General features: G+C 39.8%; 2 protein-coding genes and 1 long non-coding RNA gene across 4 annotated transcripts; 2 read left to right on the top strand and 1 right to left on the bottom strand.

Moving 5' to 3' along the window:
- Positions 1–126: 126 nt before the first annotated feature.
- LOC124483937 lies at positions 127–9,800 on the bottom strand. Of its 2 annotated transcripts, none has more exons than XR_006957930.1 (3): positions 9,698–9,800; positions 823–894; positions 127–213 (listed from the first exon to the last, which is right to left on the bottom strand). It is a non-coding gene; the product is annotated as an uncharacterized LOC124483937 (long non-coding RNA). The 2 variants fall into 2 exon arrangements; XR_006957931.1 differs by lacking the exon at positions 9,698–9,800 and adding an exon at positions 9,622–9,664.
- Positions 1,473–8,433, top strand: LOC124483868 (mucin-5AC-like). The gene is made up of 10 exons (XM_047044450.1): positions 1,473–1,561; positions 2,144–2,194; positions 2,356–2,412; positions 2,779–4,043; positions 4,359–4,423; positions 4,531–4,685; positions 5,331–6,025; positions 6,174–6,235; positions 6,318–6,463; positions 6,938–8,433. The coding sequence occupies exons 1-10, from the start codon at positions 1,492–1,494 to the stop codon at positions 7,051–7,053; spliced, it is 2,682 nt and encodes an 893-aa protein (XP_046900406.1). The 5' UTR covers positions 1,473–1,491; the 3' UTR covers positions 7,054–8,433.
- A 582-nt stretch (positions 9,801–10,382) lies between the features above and the next one.
- On the top strand, positions 10,383–18,219 carry LOC124484411. Its single transcript, XM_047045314.1, has 8 exons — positions 10,383–10,394; positions 10,538–10,617; positions 12,843–12,902; positions 13,131–13,169; positions 14,326–17,261; positions 17,433–17,497; positions 17,620–17,774; positions 17,973–18,219. Exons 1-6 carry the CDS (start codon positions 10,383–10,385, stop codon positions 17,480–17,482), a joined length of 3,177 nt encoding a protein of 1,058 aa, XP_046901270.1. The 3' UTR covers positions 17,483–17,497; positions 17,620–17,774; positions 17,973–18,219.
- Positions 18,220–18,480: the final 261 nt, after the last annotated feature.

Raw genomic sequence — 18,480 nt, 5'->3', positions numbered from 1 at the left:
GTAGCCCTGTAACATGCCTGAAGTCCATGGGAAATTCAGAGCACCTGACTGTCTGACTCATTGTATGAAACCCCCTGCCTTACGAGTCACATTCCCTCCATAGCCCAGATTGCGGGCTGAGCCTATCAATCATCAGATCTGACCTGGTTCAGCAGCATCCCATTGCAAGTATTGTTTAAGGCCCAGTAGAGCGCGCTCTTCTCTCTCCTCCACCTGTGATATGGCCCACAGATTCAGAAGGTGGTGGCGAGCAGGAACAATGGAGATAAAGATAAAACGATGAGGAAAGAGAGACATAGAGGCGTGGTGTCCCAGAGAGAGAACAGGTTGGAGTTCCTTTAACAGTAAGTCATTGAAACGTTGCCAGCACTGTTCATTTCACTAGACCAGAATTAACAGATGCTGAATAACATACAATCACAGCTCCACCTATGTTTTACTGTCGAGCAGTGGTTTGGATCAGTTAAAAGTACTGGTGTGTGTTGTCAGTGTAATCTAATTGCTGTAAGACAGGTTAGGGTTAAGGTTAAGATTGTATCTTATAAGACATATACAGAACAAACCACTGTAATACTGAAGAGACATCACATGAGCGGTCTATAAGGTGTGTGTGTGAGAAAGAGAGAGCGAGAGAGAGAGAGAGAGAGAGAGAGAGAGAGAGAGAGAGAGAGAGAGACAGAGGTCATTAGTAGCCTGGAGATTGGAAAACGTGTGTGCAAGACATGCATATCAAGGTGTGAATGCTCAGTCTCTGAGTAAAGGTAAACTCAGGCTCTGGATCCGATCTACTCATTAGAGTAGGCAGAAAGGCATCCATCGTACCTTTTTGATATTGTCGTTCTCGGGGTCGGAGTTGCACTCGTAACGCCCGGGAGAGACTGGGCCTCGGAATCCCTGGGAGGAAGCACAGGGTTATACAGTGTGGTCAGAGGAGGAGCTGTTCTACCTATAGCCAACACATTGACATGCTCTGCGAGATCCTCTCAGATTGGGAGATAGGTAGACCCCTGTTTACACATACATATATGACATTCCCTTGCGTAGAGTTTGGCATTTTACCCCCTCAGCCTCATCACAAGTAAATTGTGTCAAACCAAACAAAAAAGTGGTCTCCACTATGCATTTTATGGCAAGATGGTGTCGGTTTCAATTAAGTGTTGAGACACTGCGTCAAAGATGGACAGATTGGAGTCAATGGAAGCTTGTGTGTCGTATTCCCATGATCTGAATTACAACACCTAGCCTGCAGATACCTAGCCCAACACTCCTGAATCACCCCCGAACCACTGCCCCCTGCCATCTCACCCAATTGTCCTTTAAATTAGGACTGCATGGCATGAATTGTAATTTATTTAAAAAGGGTACCTTTGGGTAACCAGTTTTGCGAGATAAAAGACGGCAGACCAGTTCCAAAGCTGTCATTCTTTTACATCTCTGTCATAAAAAGCAGCTTTTAATTCATTTCACCTCAGAACTCAAGAAGTAGACTACATGTGGTTAGTGAGCACCCACTCATCATTGGAGGCAGATACTTCAAATCATCTGAGGGCTACATTCTCTGGTAAGTAATACAAGTGTTTAAAGGAGACAGCTAACCTTCAGTCAAAAGCAGTTTTTTTATTTGAATGTAGCATCAACAGTCAAGCTCTTTTTAAATAAATTTGATAACTGATAGCAGTTGACAAGACTAGATAGTTTTACTCTAGTTTGAACTCTTTTCAATTTGTTACTCATCCTGGGATGATTAAACAATCATAATATGGTTCAAGAGTTTTTTTGCCTGTACCTTTGCTCTTGGTACATATCGGCCGTAATAATCAGCCTTATTCAGCCTGATTGACTGATTTATTTTTCCTTGCCCTTTGATACTTTTGCTTTGGCTTTTCCAGCTACAAAAATAAACGACACGCACTGCGTTAGGAACCATCCTCCTGTTTACCCATGTTGTGTTGATTACATTTATAACCAATAGTATAAACGCTGAATTATACTACTTAAGGAGCTTATATAACATCTCTATAATATATTTGTAAAAATAATTGTATGTTTACACAAAAGCCCAGTCTTAAAGCCCAGGCATAATTCAACTGTGTGCAAGTTGATGCTTTTAAGAAAATGTATTGTGCTAATGATATCTACACAGAGACCAGAGTGGACAGGATGGAACCAGTCTTCATCCTTTTCCTGTTAGCAGGTCTGTTTCTATGTGTGTGGCTGTGTGTGTACGCATGTAAGAAATACACACACACTATTTGTGTATGTGTTTTGTGTGTGTTTGAAGCATGGTGTTATATTGGTGTAAAGATTATAGATATACTTAAAATGCCCTAAACCTTCACATATTTCGTTTTTTAGGACTTGCAGGAACATCAGCAACAAATACCACAGAATTACCATCTAACATAACTATGGGTAATTATTATGTTGTCAAATTTGTTGACATTTCTGTTTCTGAGCATGTTGCATTGCCAAGGTAAGGTGTGGGCTATCATTACATAAGTGCACCTTCTGTTAGACAATAAAAGGCCACTCAAAAATGTGTTCACAACTAGTTTTAAAGGAGAGTGTTACATGGGTATGTGGACTGCAGGAATGTCCTCCAGAGCTGCTGCCAGAGAATGTTAATTTATTCAACATAAGATGCTTTCAACATTGTTTTGGATCACATCCTAGATTTAACCATGCTTTTCCAATACAGTACCATGCATAATCTCAGAATCTGTTGATTTCTTACGTGTAGTCAATTAAGTCTATAACATAAAAATGCTAATCTTCCAGGTTTTGCTGTAGCAACAGCAGCACCAACCACTGCTACACCAACCAATGACCCATCTACTCCAGTAGCTGCACCAACCACTGCACCTACAGCGCCACCAACAGCTCAACCAACCAATGCACCAACAGCTGCACCAACCACTGCATCAACAGCACCACCAACAGCTCAACCAACCACTGCACCAACCACTGCACCAACAGCCCCACCAACAGCTCAACCAACCACTGCACCAACAGCCGCACCAACCGCTGACCCATCCACTACTCCAGTCGCTGCACCAACCACTGCACCGACAGCCCCACCAACAGCTCAACAAACCACTGCAACAACAGATACTCCAAACACTGACCAATCCACTACTCCAGGTTTTGCTGTAACAACAGCAGCACCAACCACTACTACACCAACTAATGACCCATCTACTCCAGTAGCTGCACCAACCACTGCACCAACAGCACCACCAACAGCTCAACCAACCACTGCACCAACAGCATCACCAACAGCTCAACCAACCACTGCACCAACAGCCGCACCAACCGCTGACCCATCCACTAATCCAGTTGCTGCACCAACCACTGCACCAACAGCACCACTAACAGCTCAACAAACCACTGCACCGACAGCACCACCAACAGCTCAACAAACCACTGCACCAACAGCTCAAAAACCCACTGCAACAACAGATACTCCAAACACTGACCCATCCACTACTCCAACAGCACCACCAACAGCACCACCAACCACTGCTCCAATAAGTGTACCAACAACTGCACTAACAGCACCACCGTCCACTCTACCAACAGCACCACCAACCACTGCAGCGACAGGTTCACCAACAACCGCTACACCAACTGCTGACCCATCCACTATTCCAGTTGCTGCACCAAACACTGCACTAACAGCTCCACCAACAGGTCAACAGACCACCGCACTAACGGCACCACCAACCACTGCAACAACAGATGCACCAAAAACTTCTACACCAACCAATGACCCATCCACTGCTCCAACAATTGCAAGAACAACTGCTACACCAAACACTGACGCATCCACTACTCCAACAGCACCATCAACAGCATTACTAACCACTCTACCAACAGCACCACCAACCACAACAGCTTCAACCACTGCTGCACTAACCACTGCCACAACAGAAGTTATGCCAGAAGTGAAATTGGAGTTCAAACTTGACAAAATATTCACAGAAGACTTGATGAATACATCCTCCCCACAATTCCTATTTCTGGAAAATGAAGTAACTTCAGGGGTAAGTTGTACTTAATTTATTTAATATTTTTTTAACTAACATGGTGTTTTACCAATTGTTAATGTATCAACGGTTGCATGAAAGACATGAATTGAATATACATTTATCAAAAAATCTTAAATCACGATAGAAAAGAAAAGAATGGATCAATGAGACACTATTTCATCTTAAATCACTTATTATAAATTGGCTCAAGGTTTAAGCTGGTGGATGAGATTACCATTGCTTTTTGTGTCTCAAACTATATGTCATCTTGAAGAGTTTGAATAGTTATCAATTCAATATAATAAGGGGATGTATTTGGACTTCTTACAGCTCGACTATATTTTTCAAAAAACGTATGGATCCAGGTTCAAACGCACCAAGGTTAAAAGCTTCAGGTTTGAAACTAAAGTGTTTTCAATCCAAACCATTCATTAATAGATTGTTAAGATCATCTAATTGTATTGTTTTTAATTGTTTTATTGTTGTATGTGAATTTTTCCAGGAAAGGATCAGTTGTGGTAGATTCTGTGCTGGTGTTTAACAACATCAGTTCAGTCCCTGAGTCCACTGATGTGGCTACCACTATGGTGGAGGCCGTGTCCAGCAACAGCTCCAACTTCTCCCTTCCAGTGAACACATCTTCAATTGTGGTGACAAGTATGTAATAAGAAATCAATTTCTTATTTCTTGTCAGTTAGCCTACTGCATCCAATCAGCGCTAAAGTGTAGTACCTACCCTTTCCGTTCAGAGTTAATGTAATGTGTTTTTGAGTTAATGTAATGTCGTTTTCCATTTGGGGGAGCGCGTTTTTGTATTGGGGGGAGGTGAACAAGTCATTCGATTTGGGGGGAGTTGACTCATATTGGGGGGGAGTATTTTCATTTGGGGGAAGTACTCATATTAGGGGGTGTCATTTGCACTTCAGGGCCACCGTACATTTCTCATATCTGAGGACTTTACCATTAGGAAGAGTTACAAAATAATCAGAAAACAAAGGAAACTTTTCACATACGCCAACAACCATTGTAGACATAAAATTATTTTTGAAACATTTATTTTTTAATGAGCTTTCTCATGAATTTAGCTTTGGTTAAGGAGAAGGTCAATCATATTAATGAAATAGTTCTACATAGTAACAAATAATTCCCGATAAGTAAGACCACCTTGATAAAAGACTTATTCTTTTCCACTTAATACCAGTCATGTGTGAATAATTAGTTTGAGTTTGTGAAAATAAGTTGTTGAATTAATTCCAAGACATAATTAAACACAATTCTGTTTGTATTTTTCTGTGGTTGCAGAAACAGTAGCAACAACTGCTGTGCCAACCACTACTCCACCAGCTCCGCCAACACTACCACCACCCAGTGCTGCAACAGCTGCTACAGTAGCCGCTTCAACAATAGATCCAACAGCAGCTCCAACTACAACTCCATCAGTAGTTCAAACAGCATCCCCAACAGTAGGACCAGCTGTTACTCCAACAGCAGCACCAACCGCTCCTCCAACAGCTACATCAACAGCAACACCAATAGCTGCACAAACAGCAACACCAACAGCTGCACCAACAGTAACACCAACAGCTGCAGCAACAGTAGGACCAACAGCAGCACCAACAGCTCCTCAAACAGCCGCACCAACAGCAACACCAACAGCTGCTCCAACAGCAACACCTACAGCTGCTCCAACAGCAACACCAACAGCTGCTCCAACAGCTGCACCAACAGCAGCTCCAACAGCTGCTCCAACGGTTGCACCAACAGTAGGATCAACAGCTACTCCATCAATAGTTCCAACAGCATCTCCAACCGTTCCTACTGTGGTAACAACTTCTGCTACCACAGGATCAATTAGTACCACTGCTTCAATAAACCCACCATCATCAAGTGAGGGCAGTTTGGGTCTTAAATTCAGTCTGAATCAGATGTTTAATTTAGATTTATCCAACTCATCGTCGGCAGCATACAAGAATCTTGCTGCCACTGTGACATCTGAGGTATGCCTCTTATTTTATCATCAGCATGTATTGTTCCAAACATTAATTTCCAGTGTTAGGCTCACAATTATTTTTCAAAACACATTACATGACCCTTAAATTGTTACATTGTATCCACCGTGTTTATCTCCATCATGTCTCCATGCAGATAAACAAAATATGCAGGAAGAAATTTGCTTCTTTTCTCCGTGCCATCGTCCAGAAATTCACGTAAGCAAAGCCTTTCATTACTCACTAACTGAAAACTGTGAATCTGTGATATTCATCCAGTCCCCTTTCTTTTCGAATACAGGAGTGGATCTGTAGTTGTTGATATGACTCTCGTGTTCAAGAACAAGTCTTCAGTTCCCACTGCAAACAACGTGGAATTGACTCTGAGTGCAGCGCATGCTGACAATTCAACTTCCCTAAACATTGTTGGTGGGAGTATCAGTGCTCGTAAGTATTAAACAAAACAACATGGGTAAACCTGAACTGCTTTGTAATTAATTTTGTGATTGGCACATTACAATTCCCATTGGATTAATTCATTTAAAGAAGTTAGCAAAATGTCCCAAATAGTTGTCTATCTTCTGAATCGCATTAGGATTTACGTAACATTTAAATTCTTAATCTCGTTTTCAATGTTGAATGAAGTATCCAAATTAGCATAACTTAACCTGTTACAGAATTTCTGAGATTGAGTAGGTTTATGCGTATGTTCTTAAATTATATACAAAAAAGGACATCCCAAACGTCAGATTTACTGAAATCCATCTTAAGGAGCCACTAAATCTTTAAAACAATTTAAGAGTTAGTGGCTTTTTAAATTATGTTTCTAAAAGGCTAGAAAAATATCTTAAATTGTGACAACTGTTACTTGAATTGAGAAAACTCACACTGAAATATCTTGTATCTTGTTTGACATTTCAGAAACAAATACAACTGACACCGCTTTTTCAGCAAGTCCTCCCAGACACAAAAATGTATCAATGGCTGCCATAATGCTGAGTCTACTACTAGTGGTACAGATGTTGGCTACCCTATAGGCTGGCTGTTAGCCATCTTCTGAGGAGGCTAAAGTGTAGGAATAGTGTTCTTGTCCTACTATACCTGATGCGGTTTGTTTCGACACCCACAACCGACCAAGAACCAGGCCTGAATCCTCATGTTACAGATCATGTAACTGTGATGAAGCCAGTGATTAAAATGTCTCTAACTTGAATCAGTGGCAGATACACACACACAGAGTTGCCTGAAATTATAGGTAGTGCAGACCCCATGCCCATGATGCAACTGATCATTAAAATGGCGGTTAGTTATTTTGAGTTTTTGCATTAGTAAACACATTAATTTATGTCCTTCTGTTAGCTAGCCAGAATTTCATTCTTAAAGAAAACACTTTAGGAATTGAGTCAGTTGAGTAAAATGCTGTTAATTTCTTGCAAATAGTTTATTTATATTTTAATTGTAATGATCACATTTTCTAAAATTGTATCGTTCATAATGACCTGTTATCGCACAATGGCCACAGTGTTTTTAGTGGTCTCTGCCATTGCATTTAAGTTTATTTAATCTGCTTTGTGTGGTGTTGAAAAGTGACAGCATTGTCGATGTCCCTATTCATCTTTTGCACACTCCATGAGCTTGTTCTGCAAAATAATTATTTGTTTGATTAATGAAAATGAATGAATAAAAATATAATGCTATTTACGGTAGTAGCCTATGCCTATGTCTTATCATAATACATTTTAAATGACCGGAATAATAGATTATGTCAACATTTGTAAGATGCTGCATGTCAAAATGATGGACAACAAGAAATTGTAATGCAACCTCTGAACCATCAGGGCAAGGGTATAAAACAATTTCTTAAGATTTGAGTTGTCTGTGGTGTCTTGGCTGTATGTTTAGGGTCATTGTTGTGCTGAAAGTGAACGTGTCAGAATACTTTGACTACATGCACAGAATAGTTGAGAAATGTTTTTCTGGGTCCAGGAATTGTTCCACCATTTACCCCACATGCAGACAGTTAAAACATCTAGTTGTAGGTTCAACTGTAGGTGTACAGTTCAACTCAGATTGAAGAAAAAAATGTAAGGAACATTGATCAATTCATCTAGGAATACCCTCCCTTTCAGAGATGGTTGGTAAAGCAAATCCAATATTAGCTTTCACATAAACATTGTCAGTGAAGTGGGGTTGGTCTTCAGAAGCCGTTGAGCTACTGCTATTCGGGACACGCAGACTCTTCATCTGATACATGGCCAGATGATTTTGTGTTATTGTCTATAGTGTCAAATATGGGAGACAGGCGTTGACTTTAGATGCTCTCCATGTTTGTTCTGACCTGCAGATTATTACGTGTGTATTTGTGTGTCAAGGATGGTTGTGTCTGTGGTCAATTGTTCCTCCTGTTAATAAATACGTCTTTTAAAAACATTTAACAATTTTATTGCGCATTGTTTCTCAGAATTTCAAACACAGCTCGCAAGTCACACACAAAGTTTGTGTCATCCTATGGCAGGGGCGTAAATTTCATTATAAATGCGTGGGTTATGTCCCACCCACTTTTTATTAATAAAAATCCCATTTAAAGACCGCATCCTCAATTATAAAAATAAGCTGCCCTGCCCACATTTGAAAATACACCTACACCCCTGTCCTGTGGGAAGAATACAGAAAAATTGTATGGAGGACCTGGGGATGGTGAAAAGTGGCACAGTATGAAGGCATCTCATGATGTGTTAGGATGTGTATACTGGCCTGTGAATGCATGCAGTTGCCTATAGGGAAAACCCAATGAGGTTCAATTGCATCTGCAGTTGATTGCGTTGTCTTTTGTAAGCTGATGATGTGACTTGAAACAAAGTCCCCAGGCTGAAATAGCTTTACCCAGGGGTGTCGTCATAGATGTGTCTCACTGTCATTCCTAAATAGTTTCACACTTTGTACAATTACAAAGAAATGTTTCATCTTTGTTTCTCGTGCCCCGACGTTTGCTGCTAGGAAATCATCCAGCCCACACTGTGTCAAAACAACATTGTGTTTTTTATAGCTACACTTAATTTATCTCAGGGATCAGTTGTGTTATTTGAAGCTAAAGCCTACTGTGAAAACCTAGGCTTTAAGACGTTTGTCAAAAGAACATTCTTTACCATGTCTTCTATTGATAAATGGAAAGGGCTGGTGAGAATGTGAGACAATGGGAGACTGTTGGTTTGCATTCCTTACTACTATTCCTTCCTTACTTCCTTACTAACAATGTGCCACATTATTTATAAATAATTATTGCTTTTTAAATTCAGTTTATTTAGTACACTGTGACACAATGCACCAAGTAGTTGATGCTAGACAGCTGATGAAAGTGACTAAATTTACATTTATGCATTTAGCAGACGCTTTTATCCAAAGCGACTTCCAAGAGAGAGCTTTACAAAAGAGCATAGGTCACTGATCATAAAAACGAGGTAGTCCCAAACATTGCAAGCAGCCAAAACATGAAGCATACATTGTGAAAAACTAAACAAGTGCCAAAAGGGAAGACCCATAAGAGCATGCAGTCATACAAGTTACAAATTAAAACAACATGAACCCCAAAAAGTGCAAGACTGTACCTGTAGAAGAACAATCAACAGTAAAATATTTCACAGCGAGTATAAGAGTACAAGAGTTAACTTCGTTATAACTAACCTACAAGAGCAACAAGTCTCTCATTAAGAGTCATTGTGATCCTGGAGGAAACTAACATCAAGTCCAATCAAGCATTTCTAAGTGCCGCTGCACTCCCGGAACAAGTGCGTCTTGAGGCTTTTTGCATGCAGTCTGCATGCATTCTGCCCTCTCAAGGACAGTACGAAAATATTAAGTGATTCTTTCTACAGAAGCAGGACTGCATGGGTTTAGTTTAACTGACAAAAACTGGGTCTGAGATCAACTAAAACCAACCATGATCCAAGTCTGAGATTGCTAGGATACTTTCTCCTTGTGTCTGCTCTGTGATCATGCCACTCTCCTATAACTGTATCCATCACATCCTTCAAACCTATGTTACCCTATTTGTATTTTTGTATTTTTATATGGTATATTATAGCTATGTAATATTTTATTTTATTCAAAAACATTTACATCCTTAAGTATTAGTTGGACTTTGTACCTTGGGTATAGTTAGACTTGTACACCACTTATTTAAGATTTAAGATTCCTATTTATGTTGAATGTATGCACTTTCCTCCCAAAGTAAATTCTGTGTCTGTGCGAACTTTCGTGGCAAATAAAACCCTTTCTAATTCTGATTCTGAACACACCTTTGTCACCCCCTCCTCCTCCTCTGCTCCCTTGCACATGTGATTGCTGGAGTATTACAACAAAGAGACACATGAATGTTCTAGTAATGTTCAAAGGAACAAGTTTAACGGGTTAGGAAAATGACCCTACCTGGATGAAACCAAACATGCTATTCTTTCATGCCATTCAAAAGCTCCTGGCCCAGAACATTTCTCTTACTTCAGATTATCTGAGACTGAAGAGTAGACCTCAGAACACTTTTATTGTGCATCAATTTTGTCACTGGATGCTGATACTAAAAACATATACACAGACTTTATTCTCAGGTAAGAAACAATATTATAAGGAATTTCAATTAGATTACAATTTGTTGAAACCTGTACAATATAAAAAAATGTTTATTTTAACATTTTCATTTGAAAATTCGGAAAATCATTTAGCCTTTCCACATTGTGCTAAACAGGACTTTCCAGTTTGTACCAGTATGTGTGTTATAACTGGATAATAATAATTATTATCTAGGAATAACCATTTTTGACACATATCTGTGATTGCAGAAAGAAAAATTAACTGAAGGGGTGGTTTAATCAAATATTGGTGGATGTGAGAATAACCCACCTTGACATGAATTAATGGATTTATCTAAATTGATAAATGCTAACTCAACAATTTGCAGATCAAACAGATTAAAGAATGAGGTATTTCAATTGTGAAATGATTTAGAGAATGTGCCAAGAATCAGGTGTGTTGGTTTATAGGTTACATTGAGTGTGCAATGACATAAAGCTCTCCTGCCATTTCTTTTTGCTTTTCTACCATTTATTTTCTCACAATTTGACATAGCAACCATTATTTAATAGTGTTATATTAAGAATTGCAATCAGCTCCGAACTTCTTTTTTATTTAAGACTATATCACATTTTAGCTTTATACTATAACATACAGTATGCTGGGAATTGAATTAAGCTTCAAAGTTAGAAATGATTTCAATGCAAACAACTTTTATTGAGCAAATCGACATCTTACGTATAAAAGCAAATATTTGGGGGAAAAATACAATTACATTGTATAATTTTGTTGTCAAATTCAATATCAATGCCTTGCTGAACATATTTACCCATCAGAAATGTTTAGTTTGTAGGTTAGAATGTGAAAAAAAGCCACAATCAAGTTTCTTAGGGCATTGTTAGAATTAACTGGTGTTATCCATTACAAAAAGTCATCATTGTAGTGACTTATCAGTTTCAAAGCAGGTTTGGTGAGCTCAGAGTACATGCCATACAAGTACTTCAACCTCAACTGGTTTTTATGTATTTTCTGTGTGATGTCTGCAGAATCAGAGCCGGTTAAATAGAAAGGTACACAATGTACACATCTCTAAAGATGAGCTCTGTATGAATGCATTGCTTATGAGACTTGACTGGAACAGATAAATCTTAAGTGAAAGAGACACCAGTGGAAGGAATATGTCTAATTGATAATGCTCAATGTAAAATGCATGACGATGCAGAAAAGGTACCATAGACCATGGTGATATCTCTCTGTAATGACAGATGTGTGGGTTTCAATGCAGCATAGTTTCTAATTGAAATTCACATTTGGCGGACAAAGAGACAGTAGCATATATCTATTGTTGAGAATCTGTCTCCATCTCAAGTATTATTTTATTTTGGGCTATCATATATGGTAGCATTAGATTGAATGAAGGATTTGGCACAAAAGAGCAACCTACGACTCATCTCATTAAACCAAATATTATGGTTTAATGGATGGGCACATTTTTCCTGTGTTAACTGTATTAATTTTATGAATGATTCTTAGTACGGGCCAGTGTGAAGAAAGAAAAGATAGAGCAATAGATACTGTGACATTGCCCAAAGTCACCTCCCAATACAACCTCTGACCACCTGGCTAAAATCACACGAATCCCAAAGTCTGGCTTTATCTAGCTCAAAATGGACCAACAACAAGAACAACAAAAGTAAAACCACAACAAAAAAACGTACAATATAAATATCTCCCCACCAGTTGTATTTCCAATGTTTCTGCCGTTGGTTATGTAAAAAAAAAAGGTGTATTAGCAAAGTTTTATAGTTTGGTTGGTGGAGCATAGCGTCACCCTAATTGGGCAAATCCAAGAAAGAAGGATGAAGAGCACTTGGAAGAAGAATAAGGAGTAATATGTGTTGAAAGGTATGGAAGTGTAAAACACATATCTGATGATGAGGGTAAAAACTGAAAAGGAATTAAATGTGCGTCATTCTGGTTTAGGCTTCAGAGGTGCTGCTTCCAGTTTGGCCAGCTTTGAGAACGAGAGACAAATACTGTCCTATAATAGTTGCATTTCTGTTTGTGGGAAATTAAAACCACTTGCATCTTGTTTGACTGTCCTTTGCCATCCATACCGGGGGAGTGATACTAAAGGGGTATAGATCAGTCAGGTTAAGGTGTCACAAATACAAACCTAAAACTATCACTGTGGTTTGAAATCCAGGTTAACCAAGGTGTTGATTTTTAAAACATGAATTGGGCTGATGATGTTTGTCAACAGAGACCAGAGTGAACTTGGCGGAAAGGATGGAACCACTCATTATCCTTGTCCTGCTAACAGGTCTGTCTGTTTGTGTATTTGTGAGTGGTTGTGTCTAAGCATGTATTTTGGTATGTATTTGTGTTTGTATCTGTAGTAATAATAATAATAATAGTTTTACATTTTTAATGCACATTACATTTGTAATGCACTTTTTTGCAATCAAAGCACTAATCAAGGTATCAAGATATAAAGCATACATTGTGGCTGTATTTAAAATGCCCTAAATCTTGACTTCTCTCTTTAAAGCGCTAGCAAGAACGTCAGCACCAAATCCCACAACAACAGGTAATTGGTGTATGAATTCCCCAACATAACACAATTTCATCATTGACATCCAGATATATTTTTTCATGTGTATGTATGACATATGTATGTACGTCTATCTAGTAGATCAAATAAATGTCCCAAGTGTATATAATACATGGTATGGCAGTACGCCTAGGTAATAGTTTTTGTGACAAAATAAACTCATACAGTATTACAAGTTGTGTATAGATTTACAGGCAAGCTTCTTTAGGCAAAGTTCTCTCATCTGTGTATCGTGGATCTCTTATCGATGGTTTCTTAAAATGTTACTACAAAACTAAATAACAAGCTTAATCGCCAGCTTAAACGGCATTAGATGAATCAATCTCTACACCCATATTGTAGCCACCATTTTAACATAGCAACATCCCAAAACAAATAAGACTCTTGTTACTTCATCTGATCAGAATACTACTACAATTCTGACCGCTGCTGCAAAACCATATGAACAAATAACAATCAATGTAACACATTAAACTGGAAATATAACATCAGACATGTCAATATAATATGATTTCTTATCAGCAGCTGGATATTAACACAATCTCTTCATAAAACACAATACAACCAGATTTCCACACAGCCTTTGCTTCAAATACATTTACATTTAGTCATTTAGCAGACGCTCTTATCCAGAGTGACTTACAGTAAGTACAAGGACATTCCCCACCGAGGCAAGTAAGGTGAAAAGCCTTGCCCAAGGAAACAACATAATTTGGCACAGCTGGGAATTGAACCGGCAACCTTCTGATTAATAGCCCGATTGCCTAACTCCACCACAATTTCACCACAATCTCATCTTCAACACAACAACCAGAATTAAATGCAACCTCTGTTTCATCAAACATGATAACAAGGCATTCAGAGTTTAGTACAACTTTTAATGCTGCAAAGATAGCACAGGCACCAGGAACATCAATAACATCAAATACTTGAAAACAAAGGGTTAGAAAACTCTGTTATGCTCAATAGTAAAATTCAATAGATCAACATAAACAGATTTTAATGCAATCAAGGGAGGATGCCTTCCCACTTTAAATATGACTACAACAACACTGCAACCAAAATCCAAGTCTGAATACAGATCAATTTGAGGATGTCATTAATTGAGTGTAAAACATTTGTTTTCTGACAGGGGTTGTCTCCACAACACAAGATTCAAGAACTGCAACTATGGTGCTGACCACTGGAAATGTGACATCATCTGTCACTGCTACTTCACCTCCGTTCAACGGGTCAGCTACTTCACCATCTTTGAATGCGACGTCACCTCCATCAGATATATCTGTCACAACACCTTCACTCAATATAACTTCGCCTCCGGCCAACATCTCAGCTATATCACCATCTTTGAATACAGCGTTGCCTCCATCAAATGTATCTGTCATATCAACTTCGCTCAATATAACCTCACCTTCAGCCAACATCTCAGCTACATCTCCACCTTTGAATACAGCATCGCCTCCATCCAATGTATCTGCCATATCACCTTCACTCAATATAACGTCACCTCCGGCCAACATCTCAGCTGTATCACCACCTTTGAATACAGCGTCACCTCCATCAAATGTATCTGTCACATCCCCTTTACTCAATATAACCTCACCTCTAGCCAACATCTCAGTTACATCACCATCTTTGCATACAATGTTGCCTCCATCAAATGTATCTGCCACATCACTTTCCCTCAATATAACTTCACCTCCGGCCAACATCTCAGCTATATCACCATCTTTGAACACAATGTCGCCTCCATCAAATGTATCTGCCACATCACCTTCCCTCAATACAACCTCGACTCCGGCCAACATCTCAGCTACATCACCACCTTTGAATACAGCGTCACCACCATCAAATGTATCTGCCACATCACCTTCACTCAATATAACGTCACCTCCGGCCAACATCTCAGCTGTATCACCACCTTTGAATACAGCGTCACCTCCATCAAAAGTATCTGTCACATCACCTTCACTCAATATAACCTCACCTCCAGCCAACATCTCAGTTACATCACCATCTTTGCATACAATGTTGCCTCCATCAAATGTATCTGCCACATCACTTTCCCTCAATATAACTTCACCTCCGGCCAACATCTCAGCTATATCACCATCTTTGAACACAATGTTTCCTCCATCAAATGTATCTGCCACATCACCTTCCCTCAATATAACCTCGACTCCGGCCAACATCTCAGCTACATCACCACTTTTGAATACAGCCTCGCCACAATCAAATGTATCTGCCACATCACCTTCAATCAATATAACGTCACCTCCGGCCAACATCTCAGCTGTATCACCACCTTTGAATACAGCGTCACCTCCATCAAAAGTATCTGTCACATCACCTTCACTCAATATAACCTCACCTCCAGCCAACATCTCAGTTACATCACCATCTTTGCATACAATGTTGCCTCCATCAAATGTATCTTCCACATCACTTTCCCTCAATATAACTTCACCTCCGGCCAACATCTCAGCTATATCACCATCTTTGAACACAATGTCGCCTCCATCAAATGTATCTGCCACATCACCTTCCCTCGATATAACCTCGACTCCGGCCAACATCTCAGCTACATCACCACCTTTGAATACAGCGTCACCTCCATCAAAAGTATCTGTCACATCACCTTCACTCAATATAACCTCACCTCCAGCCAACATCTCAGTTACATCACCATCTTTGCATACAATGTTGCCTCCATCAAATGTATCTGCCACATCACTTTCCCTCAATATAACTTCACCTCCGGCCAACATCTCAGCTATATCACCATCTTTGAACACAATGTCGCCTCCATCAAATGTATCTGCCACATCACCTTCCCTCAATATAACCTCAACTCCGGCCAACACCTCAGCTACATCACCACCTTTGAATACAGCGTCACCACCATCAAATGTATCTGCCACATCACCTTCACTCAATATAACGTCACCTCCGGCCAACATCTCAGCTGTATCAGCACCTTTGAATACAGCGTCACCTCCATCAAAAGTATCTGTCACATCACCTTCACTCAATATAACCTCACCTCCAGCCAACATCTCAGTTACATCACCATCTTTGCATACAATGTTGCCTCTATCAAATGTATCTGCCACATCACCTTCCCTCAATATAACTTCACCTCCGGCCAGCATCTCAGCTGTATCACCACCTTTGAATACAGCGTCACCTCCATCAAATGTATCTGTCATATCAACTTCGCTCAATATAACCTCACCTTCAGCCAACATCTCAGCTACATCTCCACCTTTGAATACAGCATCGCCTCCATCCAATGTATCTGCCATATCACCTTCACTCAATATAACGTCACCTCCGGCCAACATCTCAGCTGTATCACCACCTTTGAATACAGCGTCACCTCCATCAAATGTATCTGTCACATCCCCTTTACTCAATATAACCTCACCTCCAGCCAACATCTCAGTTACATCACCATCTTTGCATACAATGTTGCCTCCATCAAATGTATCTGCCACATCACTTTCCCTCAATATAACTTCACCTCCGGCCAACATCTCAGCTATATCACCATCTTTGAACACAATGTCGCCTCCATCAAATGTATCTGCCACATCACCTTCCCTCAATACAACCTCGACTCCGGCCAACATCTCAGCTACATCACCACCTTTGAATACAGCGTCACCACCATCAAATGTATCTGCCACATCACCTTCACTCAATATAACGTCACCTCCGGCCAACATCTCAGCTGTATCACCACCTTTGAATACAGCGTCACCTCCATCAAAAGTATCTGTCACATCACCTTTCCTCAATATAACCTCACCTCCGGCCAATATCTCAACAACAAATATTTCTCCCACATCACCTCTGCCGAGTGTAACTTCCTCTCCTGTCTTTGCGCCTTCAAGCCCCATGACATTCACTTCAGCATCCACCGCTGCACCAACCACAACCACAACAGCAGCCCCACCAGTTCCAGAAGTCAAATTAGAGTTCAAACTGGAGCAACAATTTTCAGAGGACCTGAAGAATACATCCTCTCCAAAGTTCCAATTGTTGGCAAATCAAGTAACCACTGCAGTGAGTTAACGTTATATTTAGTTTAATCATAAAATTGGGCATGGACTCAGTGTAATGTTTTTTTGATTGGGACGCTATCATTGCAATATGTTTAAAACTGTTTCCGCTTGAAGAGTTTTATAAGTTGCCTGGTAAGATCTCAATGTGATTTTTTTCTTTTATGTCACACAGCTCAACAATGTCTACAAAAACAAATATGGATCCAGCTTCAATCGCACTGAAATTAAAGGCTTCAGGTGTGTAAATGTGCATTTTCTTAAAATAATAATAATTTACATTCAACAAACTGTTGTATTAGACAATTAGACAATTTCGGATAATGGTACTATGTTAATTGTCATATGTTATGTTTTCACAGACAAGGGTCAGTTGTGGTAGATACTGTGCTGGTGTTTAACAACATCAGTTCAGTCCCTGAGCCAACTGATGTGGCTACCACTATGGTGGAGGCCGTGTCCAGCAACAGCTCCAACTTCTCCCTCCCAGTGAACACATCTTCAATTACGGTGACAAGTAAGATTGGATAAAATTTTTATTTCCAGTAAACATAGTACATTTGCTTTTGTAGATTAACAACGTAGAGAAGTGCTGAAGGTAAAGAATTTATGTCAAAATGCTCCAATGAGTATTTATATTTCTGCATTCTTTTTTATGACGTGACAATGTGAGACTGTAATTTATTGTGTCTAAAACATTTTGTTTTCCTAACAGGGGTTGTCTCGACAACACCAGCCCCGACAACAACATTAACTGTTGCACCTATCACTGGTTCGGTGACATCATCATCTGTCACTGCTTTGAATGCAACATCTTCTCCACCTAATTTATCTGCCACATCATCCCTTCTTCACACCGTCTCGCCTCAATTCAACATGTCAGCTACTTCACCGTCTTTGAATACAACTTCACCTCCATCTAATGTATCTGCCACATCACCTTCACGCAATACAATCTCAACTCTGGCCAACATCTCAGCTTCATCACCATCTTTGAATACAATGTTGTCTCCATCAAATGTATCTGCCACATCACCTTCACTCAATACAACCTCACCTCCGGCCAACATCTCAGCTACATCACCATCTTTGAATTCAACATCACCTCCAACGAATGCATCTGCCACATCACCTCCACTCAATATAACCTCACCTCCGGCCAATATCTCAGCTACATCACCATCTTTGAATATAACATCATCCCCGTCGAATGCATTTGCCAC

This window comes from Hypomesus transpacificus, chromosome 22, assembly GCF_021917145.1.
Source record: "Hypomesus transpacificus isolate Combined female chromosome 22, fHypTra1, whole genome shotgun sequence".
NCBI classification, from domain to species: domain Eukaryota; kingdom Metazoa; phylum Chordata; class Actinopteri; order Osmeriformes; family Osmeridae; genus Hypomesus; species Hypomesus transpacificus.
This window is presented reverse-complemented; position numbering and strand designations above follow the sequence as displayed.